The 12,495-nt window shown below is 39.6% G+C and overlaps 3 protein-coding genes across 3 annotated transcripts; 1 reads left to right on the forward strand and 2 right to left on the reverse strand.

Moving 5' to 3' along the window:
- The first annotated feature begins 1,100 nt into the window (after positions 1-1,100).
- On the forward strand, positions 1,101-3,080 carry LOC137170864 (tripartite motif-containing protein 16-like). The gene has a single exon (XM_067574477.1). The coding sequence runs from the start codon at positions 1,159-1,161 to the stop codon at positions 2,875-2,877; it is 1,719 nt and encodes a 572-aa protein (XP_067430578.1). The 5' UTR covers positions 1,101-1,158; the 3' UTR covers positions 2,878-3,080.
- A 2,959-nt stretch (positions 3,081-6,039) lies between these two features.
- Positions 6,040-8,891, reverse strand: brcc3 (BRCA1/BRCA2-containing complex, subunit 3). The gene has a single exon (XM_067574216.1). It carries the CDS (start codon positions 8,747-8,749, stop codon positions 7,967-7,969), a length of 783 nt encoding a protein of 260 aa, XP_067430317.1. The 5' UTR covers positions 8,750-8,891; the 3' UTR covers positions 6,040-7,966.
- Positions 8,892-9,711: 820 nt separating this feature from the next.
- Positions 9,712-12,495, reverse strand: LOC137170692 (E3 ubiquitin/ISG15 ligase TRIM25-like). The gene has a single exon (XM_067574214.1). It carries the CDS (start codon positions 12,161-12,163, stop codon positions 10,487-10,489), a length of 1,677 nt encoding a protein of 558 aa, XP_067430315.1. The 5' UTR covers positions 12,164-12,495; the 3' UTR covers positions 9,712-10,486.

The following is a 12,495-nucleotide window of genomic DNA, read 5'->3' on the forward strand; positions in this document are numbered from 1 at the left end:
TCCTCTTTCCAGAATGAAGCAGAACCTGACAAACGTTCCCTCCTCCCTCTCTATGACATTGTTAATATTCACAAAATGTTGGAACATTTTCTCTGAGTGGAAATGGTGCAGCAAGTGAACTGGTTACTAAAACGGTGCAGAATTTTTGTGTATACTTTAAATGTCAGACTGCATCCATACAGTACTTCATTTCAATATTCTACAAAAGTCTGCCACTTCCTGGTATTCTGATTCTGACCAATCAGTAACAAATACCAATGTAAGACCAATGTTCTCAATACCCATCCCTAGTGAACACTGGACCAAACTCAAGTTAAAACATCTGTGAATATTGGACTACTGAGAGTCTCTTGGTACAGATTTGATTGTATAGATTCCTGGTGCTTACTGTAAAGATGGTGATAAAACTTGACTTGACCAAACCAAAGGCTACTGGACCAAGCAGGAATCAGCCACCATCATGACTCAAGTCATTGTTGACATGACAGAAGCAGGATTTCTAATTCACCACCCCTTGTGTGTTGTATGTTGCTGGAGCCTTCTGCTATGTGCATGAGAAAGGTGTGTGGGGTCAGAATTCAACAACTGGCCATTAAGAGGTCCAATTGCTTTGTGATTTGGACTTGATGGATGGCCTACTTTGTCCAAGAGATGTCATAACCACTCACATTTATTTATCAACAAAGCACTTGATTGAAAATCCCCATTTTATATTCCATCTTTGATACTAAACCTATGACAATCACCTAAAAATCAAAGCACTAATATGGTTCTCTGGGTAACAAGACGATTCTCAAAACTTATCCCCTACCTGCTCTAAAACTGCTTTACTTGAGCCTGTTATTGTTTGTCATTCTGTTTAATTAATGATTCTGCAATACAAAAAGAAGAGTTATCAGGGAAAATATTTACAATGACAATATTAACTTTGATGAAAAATTAAAATATAGGGTAATATGACACTACAAACTTCATTTATGACAGTTTAATAATGTTCAAAAGGGAAACTGGTTTCTATATCTTTTCCATGGATCGGACCTCCTCTGTAAGTCAGTAAACAAGGACTGTTCAGTCTCTTCCTCTTTTAAACTACTCCCCTTTTTGGAATTTAGCAGAATCTGAAAAACCAGTCCTCCCACCTTTATACTGTCAAACTGTATGACATTCACAAACTATTCACTAAAACTTTGTCTGAGAAGTGAAATGGCGCAGCAAGGATTTAAGTTTGACAGCAAAAAACTCTGCTGTTCCATCTGCCTGGATCTAATGAAGGATCCAGTGACTATTCCCTGTGGACACAACTACTGCATGAACTGTATTAAATGCCACTGGGATGAGGATGATCAGAAGGAAATCAACAGCTGTCCTCAGTGCAGAAAGATTTTCAGACCGAAGCCTGTCCTGGTGAAAAACACCATCTTAGCAGATTTAGTTGAGGGGCTGAAGAAGACAGAACTCCAAGTTGCTCTGGCTGATCACTGCTATGTCGGACCTGAAGACGTTGCCTGTGATTTCTGCACTGGGAGAAAACTGAAAGCTCTCAAGTCCTGTCTGCAGTGTCTGGTCTCTTACTGTGAGCAACACCTCCAGCCTCACTTTGAATCTCCTGCCTTTGAAAAACACAAGCTGGTCGACCCCTCCAAGAAGCTTCAGGAGAACGTCTGCTCTCGTCACAATGAGGTGATGAAGATTTTCTGCCGCACTGATCAGCACTGTATCTGTTATCTCTGCTCCATGGATGAACATAAAGACCATGACACTGTCTTAGCTTCAGCAGAAAGGAATGACAGACAGAGAGAACTCGGGATAAATCAGCAAAAAATCAAGCAGAGAATCCAGGACAGAGAGAAAGACGTGAAGATGCTTCAGCAGGAGGTGGAGAATGTCAATTGTTCTGCTGATAAAGCAGTGTTGAACAGTGATAAGACTTTCAATGAGTTGATCCGTCTCATTGAGAAAAGAAGCTCTGATATGAAACAACAGATCAGATCCCAGCAGAAAACTGAAGTGAGTCGGGCCAAAGAGCTTCAGAAGAAGCTGCAGCAGGAGATCACTGATCTGAGGAGGAAAGATGCTGAACTGGAACAACTCTCACATTCAGAGAATCACACACAATTTCTACACATTTTCCCCTTGCTTTCAACACTCAGTGAATCTACAAAGTCACCTTGCACCAAGCTCCGTCCTTTGCGGTACTTTGAGAATGTGATGCTGGCTGTGTCAGAGGTCAGAGATAAACTACAGGACATTCTTAATGAGATGTGGCCGAAACTTTCATGGACAGTGACAGAGGTGGATGTTTTACTGCCACGAGCAGAGCCCAAGACCAGAGATGAGTTCTTACAGTTTTCATGTCCTATCACGCTGGATCCAAACACAGCAAACTCACAGTTGTTATTATCTGAAGGGAACAGAAAACTAACATATGTGAGTAAAAGACAGGCATATTCTAGTCACCCAGAGAGATTCATGAACAGATCTCAGGTCCTGAGTAGAGAGAGCCTGACTGGACGTCACTACTGGGAGGTGGAGTGGAGCGATTTTGGGGTTTTTGTGGTAGTCACATACAACGATATTAGCAGAACAGGAGATGACAGTGAATTTGGAAACAATGCCAAGTCTTGGGCATTAGAGTGTATAGGCTATAGTTATGTATTCATTCATAATAAAGTCAGAACTTATATCTCAGGCCCTCAATCATCCAGAGTAGGAGTGTACCTGGATCACAGAGCAGGTATTCTGTCCTTCTACAGTGTCTCTGACACCATGACTCTCCTCCACAGAGTCCAGACCACATTCACTCAGCCGCTCTATGCTGGATTCAGGGCTAGTCATTTCTTAGGTTTCGGCTGCACAGCTGTGTTGCATGACCTGTAGACACAAGTTATTAGAGAGGAAATGGAAGAGAATGAGAGTTAGAGTTTCTTTAAGCAGCACGTTTCTCTTTGTTTTACCAGCTAAAGCTGGTACATTGAAAACACACATTTTACAAACATCTTGTACAGCCACATAGGATAAAAACAGGGAAAATTATACACTGGGCTTTGATTTTGTTTAATTATTGTGTAGAGTTTTTACTAATTATTATGTGTTACTTTTATCACAACTGAATAGGTGATAATTTGTTGTGTTCAAAAAAGTAAAGATCAACTCATTATTCTGATAATACATTTTTAAGTTTGTTTTTTTCAAGCTGAAAAAGTGGTTGTTTGTGTCAGTCAACAAAAAATCAGTTGGCTTCAGAGCATTTGCCTACTGTGCCCCTTATCTCTGAAATGGCCATCTTTACATTTAAAGAAGCACATTCAGTAGAAATCTTTAAATCAAGACTGAAAACCTACCTTCAGTCACCTCATTACAGCCTACAGTAGAACATAGTCAGGTCCATCACCTTTTAACATCCATTTAACATTGATTAACATTCCATTTTTTATTATTGTAAATTGGTTGCTGTATTTTTTGTCCTATGAATTATCTTTAATTGTAAAGTGTATTGGGACCATGCTGCATGGTGATTCTGCACTTTGAATAAAATTGATTGATTGATTAATTGATTGATTGATTGATTGATTGATTGATTGATTGATTGATTGATTGATTGATTGATTGATTGATTGATTGATCGATAGATTGATTGATCGATAGATTGATTGTTCTTTGTCCCTGGGCAAAGTTCTAGGCTGCATGTTTCAACAGATCATCTAGTATAGTAAAGTCTTAAAAATTCTTATTAACAAGCTACAAAGCAAAGATATTCAAATAAAAGCCAAAACAGCAGCAGCTCATCCTGCACTGAGAAAAAAACTTCAGAGGTTCATATCATCACTGAAAATAGTCCAGTCAAGTCAATTTTATTTGTATAGCCTAATTTCACAAATCACAAATTTGCCTCAGGGGGCTTCACAGTATATACAGCAATACAACATCCTCTGTCCTTAGACCCTCGATTCGACTAAGGAAAAACTCCCTAAAAAACCCTTTAACAGGGATAAAATGGAAGAAACCTCAGGAAGAGGAGCAACAGAGGAGGGATCCCTCCTCCAGGACAGACAGATGCGCAATAGATATTGTGTGTATAGAATAGACCAAGAAAACCAAATAACAGAAATACAGCACGGAAAATAGGTTAACAAAATATAATTTGTAACATAAATGAAGAATGTGATCAGGAGGATGTTGAGCAACTTCCAGATAAGGATCAAATGAATAAAAACTATGTAGCCTCACCTAACACAACAACAATGCTGATAACAATCCAATGGATCCTGCTGAGAAGGCCACACTCCCTAAAGATACTCTAAGTAAAAGAAACTATATTACTGACTTTAGTAAAAGAGGTCAGATTTTCTTCGGTCAAACAAGCAGGCAAAGGTTTAGAGTCCATTAAACAGAGAATGGTCTAAACAGTACAGCTCAACAACAATATATTAGACAGAAAACCAAGAACAAACAGAAACAGAAACTAGGAAGGTTAATCAGGTCTAGGGTGAGAACACTAACACAGGTGGTTACACTAACAGTTTCCATGGGAACACTGAACCTAAGGGGACACCTGGTGGTGAAATACAGGCATGACAGACGTCCAACAAACTAAACTGTCGAGAGGCTAAGAGTGGAGGCAAATAGTTAAATATTTCTTACATTTGTCTCTTGGCTGACACGCTGACATGCTGCAATTCAAAAGGATGACTTGCTTTTCAACAAAACAAAAAAGTGGGACATGGTGCTCTCTGACTGATCAGTTGTATTCATTATAAAAGCTCTTTAGTGGAGTAGAGGCAAATGAGTAAATAATGAATAAAATCATGAAAAACAAACTATGATGTTATATGAGGTGAGCATGTACACAGTGTACAAGCTTACCCTTACAAGTTTAGATTATATAGAGTATGTCATGCATGTTTATTCTTACAGGGGAAACAGCAAGTCATTCCTCTCTCTCACTGGAATTATCTTCCACACTGTCACCCTCATCTCATCTGCTCCCCTGACTGCTCTCATTTCTAGTTATAATCCTATAGGACAGGAACTTATCCCTCTTTGACTTCATTGTGAAGACAATGTCACACCACAGTGATTGCTAGTTCAGTTAACAATTACCAACATTTGCTGATTATCACTACTCAAAACAAGAAGCTGATAATGATGGAATTTTGAGCAAAGTATTGGACAAATTAAATGTTGATGCACTACATGAAAAAGGGGATCGCTTAAGTTATTGCAATTCTTCCTGAAGGGGACATGAATGTTTGTACATTTCATGGCAACCCACCCAATAGTAGAACCATGATGTTCACCACAAATGAACTTTATGGTTCACAGTGAGATAGTTCTTAAGATATTTTGGGATATTTCTCGACCACAGTGGTTGGTAGACCAACAGCCCCATAGCCAAGCCTCTAGTGTGGCTAAAAATAAAAGTAGGAAAAAAACTACAGTTAAACAAATCGTTATTACAAAAAACAACCTTCATTTTGTGGTTCATCCTGAATCATGTTTCAGCCACAAACTGACCCTCACCAGGACATTTGTTCCAGCCTCCAGATAACATGTTCAGCTACTCAACAGTAGACCAGTTATGACAGTAAATTTTGCTGCCTTTAACTTCAGGTTTGTTTTCTGTTTGCCTGTCAACCACAGGCGGTGACAGCTCAAGCTGTTATAAAAACCTGCATTTACAGTCCTTTGATATGACTTTGATTTTCTACTTTTCGCCACCAAATAACCATTCATTTGCACAAATAACAACATCCAATACATACTTAGCTCTGCTGGAGTAATAGCCTACCCTGCCACATTACTAAAAAAATCTTGTATTTGCTCATATTGATCCTGTTTAAAATGGTCTATTTGTTTATTTAATAATTTAGTCAACAAAATGTTGATGAGTTTATCAGAGCCCATACAGAAGTCAAGTATAGCCAGCTGCTGGAAATAACAAATGACTGTAAACCTATTATAATATTAAAACAGAAAAAAACTATGAACATTTAAAGCTGAATGTTCAACATCTCTACAATAAATTCCTGAAACACTTACTTAATATTCAAAAGATATTTTATTTTACAGTTGCTGGATGCTGACATTTCAGACAAAAACATAACACATTAGTCACACCTGAATAATGCTCCTTTAAATCCCACCTGAGAGGAAAAGAAAAACAATATCAGGTTTTATAAATCTGGGATAAGGCAGAACAGAAAGACAAAGCATTAACAAAACATGGTGAACAAAAGTCAAATAGTAACTGTCCCTACATACTTTACACCCCATACCCTTCATATACAGTGTACAATATCTACAATAACACTTTGATTAGTCCAAAGGCACATCGTCCGTCAGCGGGCTCAGTCAGTGATTTTATTGAGGGAAGGAGACTCTTCATGACCACTGCATGTTCCCAGCTGTAGTTTTGCATGTTTCCATAAATCATTTAATATTTTACACCATCAGCTTTCCCTCTAGTTAACCATTAGCTTCTGTCGCATTATGTAAAATAAGCAGATATAGCAGAATGAAATACTTGACAAATCAAGGCACAATATGTGGTCAAAAGTATCTGGACACGCAAACGTTACATCAATATGTGATAGTTGAACATGTAGCTCCAAAGCAAGAAATATCTAGACGTGACCTTGTGTTCTGGTAAACTGTGATCGACTTTGCTACTTTTGGACATTTTAAAGGTCTAGTGTGTAAGATTTAGTGGCATCTAGTGAAATGGACTTCGCAGAAATTGTTAATAATATTCTATAATATTCTCTATAATACTCAAAATTGAGTTTCCCAGAGCCCAATGATGTCTTCAAATTTGTTGTTTGTTTGACCAACAGTCCAAAACCCCAAAATATTAAATTTACAATGACAGAAAACAGAGACAAGCAGTTAATCCTCCCACTCCAGAAGCTGGAACCAGAGTTTTTGACATAATGATTATCCAAACTGTTACTGATTCATTTTTTTGTTCTACACCAAACTATAATAATGTTCATTTGAATGATGGATGACAGATTTCGAGCAAATCTCAAGTCTCTTTAAATTGATTTCAAAACTAGACTGAAATGAACGGAAACAGCAGCAGCCTGGGGAGGAGCTGGGTATCGTGAAATTATTTAATACTGGTGCCAACATGATACTGTATAATTGATTGCAATTCATATATTATGCACATAAGATAATAGCTTATGCACATCAATTGTGCATTAATTATTAACCTGTGCATAATAGATTAAAAATACATTTGGACTCCATAAATTACCAAAAGGATACCTTTCAGTACCCAAGTTTGAGGAATATAAACTTTTTTCTTTTTAACAAAATGAACCCGATGCTCCAAATAAACCAGGTAATTATTTAAAACTATCTGCTCAAAGAATTAATAAGCAAAACTACAAATATGACCAGACAGGTTTCCGTACTTGACAGTTTTCTACACTCCATGAAGAGCTGAAAGAAGTAATCATTAAACCAATCAGTATTGATGATCAATTTAAAAAAAAAAAAAAAGATTTTTCAATGCAAAAATGCAACAAATTCTCTGGTTCGATCCTCTCAAAAGCTTTTATGTTGGACAAAACAAGACATTCTCTGGACTCTTTTTCTTTTAATTAATTGAGAGCAGATTATTCAATAATGAAAGTAATCAGTTGCAGCCATAGCACTGCTCAAAGAACTTTACCTAAATAATGCAGTCACAGTTTTGTCAAAATATAATTGACGAATGAGGAAATATGCGATCAAGAATAAGTAACCAGGACAACAAATCTGACCGACATTCAATGCCAACTTTTGGTACTTTAGTTTCTGATATTCTATCCCACAAACACTTTTCTGTTGGTACCAACAAAGTACTGATGTTCGACCCACACCTGCCTGGGAGGTAAGAAAACGGTAAGAAAGCTAAAACGAGCAGAGCAGAAGGTCGTTTTGAAGGAACTGATTGTGGTCTCCAGACTGTCCTCCCGGCTCACAGAGCGGCCAGCTCCTGCAGCAGCCTCTCCTTCTCCCGCTGCAGCTCCACGATGCTCTGCTGGTTCTGCTCCAGCCGGTCCTCCAGCCACTGCAGCAGCGGCCCGCTCACCGCCGACATCTGGCTGCACAGGTTCTTAGTGAACACGGAGCCGTTGTGGATCTTAGTGACGGGGTCCAGGTGTGCCAGGCTGTGGATCTTGCGGTAGGTGTCCTGCTCCTCCTGGCACAGGATCCGCGGCAGCTCCACCGCCGATTCCAGGCACACCTTGCCGATGGCGTCGCGCGGCACTACGTGGATGGGGATCTCCACGCGCTCGTACTCGGAGCCCTTCTGAGCCTGCACGGACTGGAAGCAGGTGTACAGCACGCGCCCCGTCTTCGTATTCTTGTCCTCGATGAAGCAGGAGAAGATGAGCCCGACGAAGCACTGGTCCAGCATCTGGTACATGGCCTGGGTCCGCACGTCTACGTGGGACGGCCACACGGTGATGTGAGGGTGGGAGTGGTACCAGCCAACCACCCGCATCGGTCTGCCGGTCATGTCTGCCAGCCGCTCAGCCTCTGTGGAGGCCGCTGACAGCTGCTCCGGGGAGATCTCCACCCGGTCCTTCCTCTTGTCCGAGCGGCGGAGGATGATGACGGAGTGGATGTGGACGATCCGGGCGTTCTCCACCTGTCCGATGCAAAGACCCATCACCTCCTCCTTCTCCGTGCTCAGCGCGTGATTCATGCACACCAGGAAGGCGTCGGACTCCAGGTGAACTGCGCTCACTGCCATGGTTTTAGTGAAAGTAAGCTCTCTATCCCGAACCAAGACATAAACAGAAGCAGGGGCAGTGCTTCACTTCCGTGTTATGCAGTACTGCACCAAAAACAGTCCGTGTAGGCGCAGACGAAAAGGTTCCGCTTAAGATATAAAAAAAAGAAGTTATTTTTGTGTTCTTGGACTTTCTTGTAATGTTGTAAAATTGCACACAACATTACAAGAAAGCATGCATGCATGATGAGCACATGTTTGTGTGCAATTAATTGCATGTATCATTGGTAAAACAAGTTGTTCCTGAATCGACTGTAATTCGAACATAAATAATACAGCATAAAAGGACAAATATGAATGAAAGACAAAAATAAATTTAAATAACAACCCATTGCCATGTAATAATACCACAATATTATTTTAGACTTTTGCAGAATTAAGTTAATTATTTTATAAGATTGTTTCATCATCATTTACAGCACTTAAACTCTTATTTTATTCATATGTTTATATGTGAAACATTTAAGTTGCTTATTCATGTCCTCTTGCCTAAGTGCAACAGAAATTGTAGTCCTCTTATTAGCCAGAGCCCAGAGTGACTGGAGAACGACTCACCAAGACACTATTGATTATCATTAATGAAACGTTAAAATGTGAACAGAATTTATATTATAGAATATTGTAGCTGGTTGAGCTAATGTGAACTACTTTGTATACTGTATGTCGTAAATGCATCATATTTTATAAACAGATCCTATGTTTTGTATTTAAAATATGTAAAATGTTAATCTAAGTAACAAGTAACTACAATTATCTGATAAATGTAAAAAATGCATGTTTGGCTGTATGCATGAATTCAGTGTAAGTACTTTAACCTGAACTCATGACTTTCAGGCAGTCAGATGCTTTCAGTTGAGATATCTTAATGATTTTTTTTTTTATAGTACAATACATAGTGAACATCATGGTCATTGAAGCAAAACTGAGGATCTCAGTTTATTGGCAAAGTGCTTTTCATGACAATTGTATACAATGATCACAATCCAGGTTTCTATAAAAACAAAATCACAAAAATATTACTTCAATCTAAAATGAAAGTGCAAATGTTCACATGAAATAAAGGAACACTATATGTAAGAGTAGACAATTGAACATGTTAAATTATTTACAGATTCAAAGCAATAATGTGCAACTGTAAAAAGATTTATTTATAAAAAAAATATCATCATATAGGAAGTGCACTGTGGTTTTACCCAGCTGTAACTTCATTTCTGGTGCAAAATTTGTACCTGAAGATAAAACATTTGGAATGTAGTAATACAAGAGTTCAATGTGAAGAAAAGACAGCAACTCTAAACCATAATTGTTGGAGTATAGCGAGTTCCTTGGAATAATTCTTAGGAGTTTCAACATTCTGGAAATGTTACTCACACTGCATTTCACAAGCACACATGACTGAGAAAGACCGTGACTAAGACACTTTCAACACTTTCATTACTAAGAACTCACTTTTTTGGCATCCCTTAAAGGAAGAATCCAAACATTGCAAAACTGCACTGGAATTGCAATACTTCAAAGCCAAAACCATAATAACGTCTTATTATAGTTTCTGAATCAAATGATAATACACATAGTCAGATCAAATCAAAAAGAAAAAACAATACTTGTTAAATCATTAATCACTGACTCATGAAGAGAGTTTAATCTCTGTGAAGCCACTGACTCACACCCCTACTCCCACTGCCTCTTAACTTCTTTCTACTCAAGCTTACAGAGCTCAGCAGCAGATCCATTATCATCTGAACCAAAAATACCAAGTCCCTGATAGAGCGGCTGAGTGAATGTGGTCTGGACTCTGTGGAGGAGAGTCATGGTGTCAGAGATGCTGTAGAAGGACAGAATACCTGCTCTGTGATCCAGGTACACTCCTACTCTGGATGATTGAGGGCCTGAGATATAAGTTGTAACGCCATTATGTCTGAATTCATAACGTTTGTCGAAACACTCCAAGGCCCAAGACCTGTCATCATTTCCAAATCCACTTTCATATCCCGTTCTGCTAATATTCTTGTATGCAACTGCCACTGAAACTTCATATCTGCTCCTCTCCACCTCCCAGTAACAACATCCACTCAGACTCTCTCTACCCAGGACCTGAAACATGTCAGTAAATCTGTCTTGATGACTAGAATATAGCTGTTTTTGTTTAGCTACCGTAGCTTTTCTGTTCTCATCTGATAATAACAACCAGGCGTTTGCTGTATTTGGATCCAGTGTGCTTTGGTGTGTGTATTGTAAAAATTCAGCTCTGGTCTTAGGCTCTTCTTGTGGCAGTAAAATATCACCCTCAGTCACTACTTGTGAGATCTTGGTCCATACCTCACCAAGAATTTCCTGTAGTTTATCTCTGACCACAGACACAGCTTCTGTCACACCTTCAAAGTACCTCTGAGGACGGATTTTGATGCTGGGTGAGTCTGTATATTCACTAAGTTGGGACAACGAGGAGTAATTGTGTAGGAATAGAGAGTGGTCCTCTGTGTGCGAGAGCTGCTCCAGAGCTTTATCTTTCCTTCTCAGCTCGACAATCTCCTGCTGCAGCTTCTCCTGAAGCTCTTTTGCCCGACTGACCTCAGTTTTCTGCTTGGATCTGATCTGCTGCTTCACATCAGAGCTTCTATTCTTGATAAGACGGACCAGCTCAATGAAGATCTTCTCGCTGTTACTCATTGCTCTATCAGCAGTGCGATTAATGGTTTCCAGCTCCTGTTGAAGCATCTTCACATCTTTTTCTCTGTCCTGGATTCTCTGCTGGATTTTTTGTCGACTCGTTCCAAGCTCTCCCTGCCTCTTAGTCCTTTCCTCTGAAGCTAAGACAGTGTCATGGCCTTCATGTTCATCCATGCAGCAAACACAACAGATACATTTTTGATCAGTACGGCAGAAAATCTTCATAATTTTACCATGATGAGAGCAGATGTTCTCATGAAGCTTCTTGGAGGGGTCGACCAGCTTGTGTTTTTCAAAGGCAGGAGATTCATAGTGAGGCTGGAGGTGTTGCTCACAGTAAGAGACCAGACACTGCAGACAGGACTTGAGAGCTTTCAGTTTTCTGCCGGTGCAGAAATCACAGGCAACGTCTTCAGGTCCGGCATAGCAGTGATCAGGTGGAGCAGCTTGGAGTTCTATCTTCTTCACTTCCTCCACTAAATCTGCTAACATGGTGTTTTTCACCAGGACAGGCTTCGGTCTGAAGATTTGTCTGCACTGAGGACAGCTGCGGATTTTCTTCTGATGCTCTTCAAGCCAGTGGCTTTTAATACAGTTCATACAATAGCTGTGTCCACAGGGAATAGTCACTGGATCCTTCAGTAGATCCAAACAGATCGAACAGCAGAGTTTTTTCTGGTCAAGCAGGTTTTGTTGGTGCGCCATTTCATCGCTCAGAGACAGTGAATGTGAAATAGTTTCACTTTCACATGCATGATGAGCACTGAGAACTGATAGTCCAAACCAAAGCTTTGTTCCCTTTCGTTATATGTGCTTGCTGATCTGCAATGAATGGGGCTTCACTTTACAACATAACAGTTACTCCCATCTATACACTGACAGATCTGCTGAAGTAAAAGGAGGCAGGAAACATTTGGACTGAATGGGACTGACTGTGTTGGAAAGCAGGAAATAGAGGGAGGGTTTATTGCACTTGAAATCATTCCAGGAAGAGGAGTGGTTTCAATGAGTCAGCGTGTTTATAGCCCTAGTAAAAA

Source organism: Thunnus thynnus, chromosome 19 (genome assembly GCF_963924715.1).
Source record: "Thunnus thynnus chromosome 19, fThuThy2.1, whole genome shotgun sequence".
NCBI lineage: Eukaryota > Metazoa > Chordata > Actinopteri > Scombriformes > Scombridae > Thunnus > Thunnus thynnus.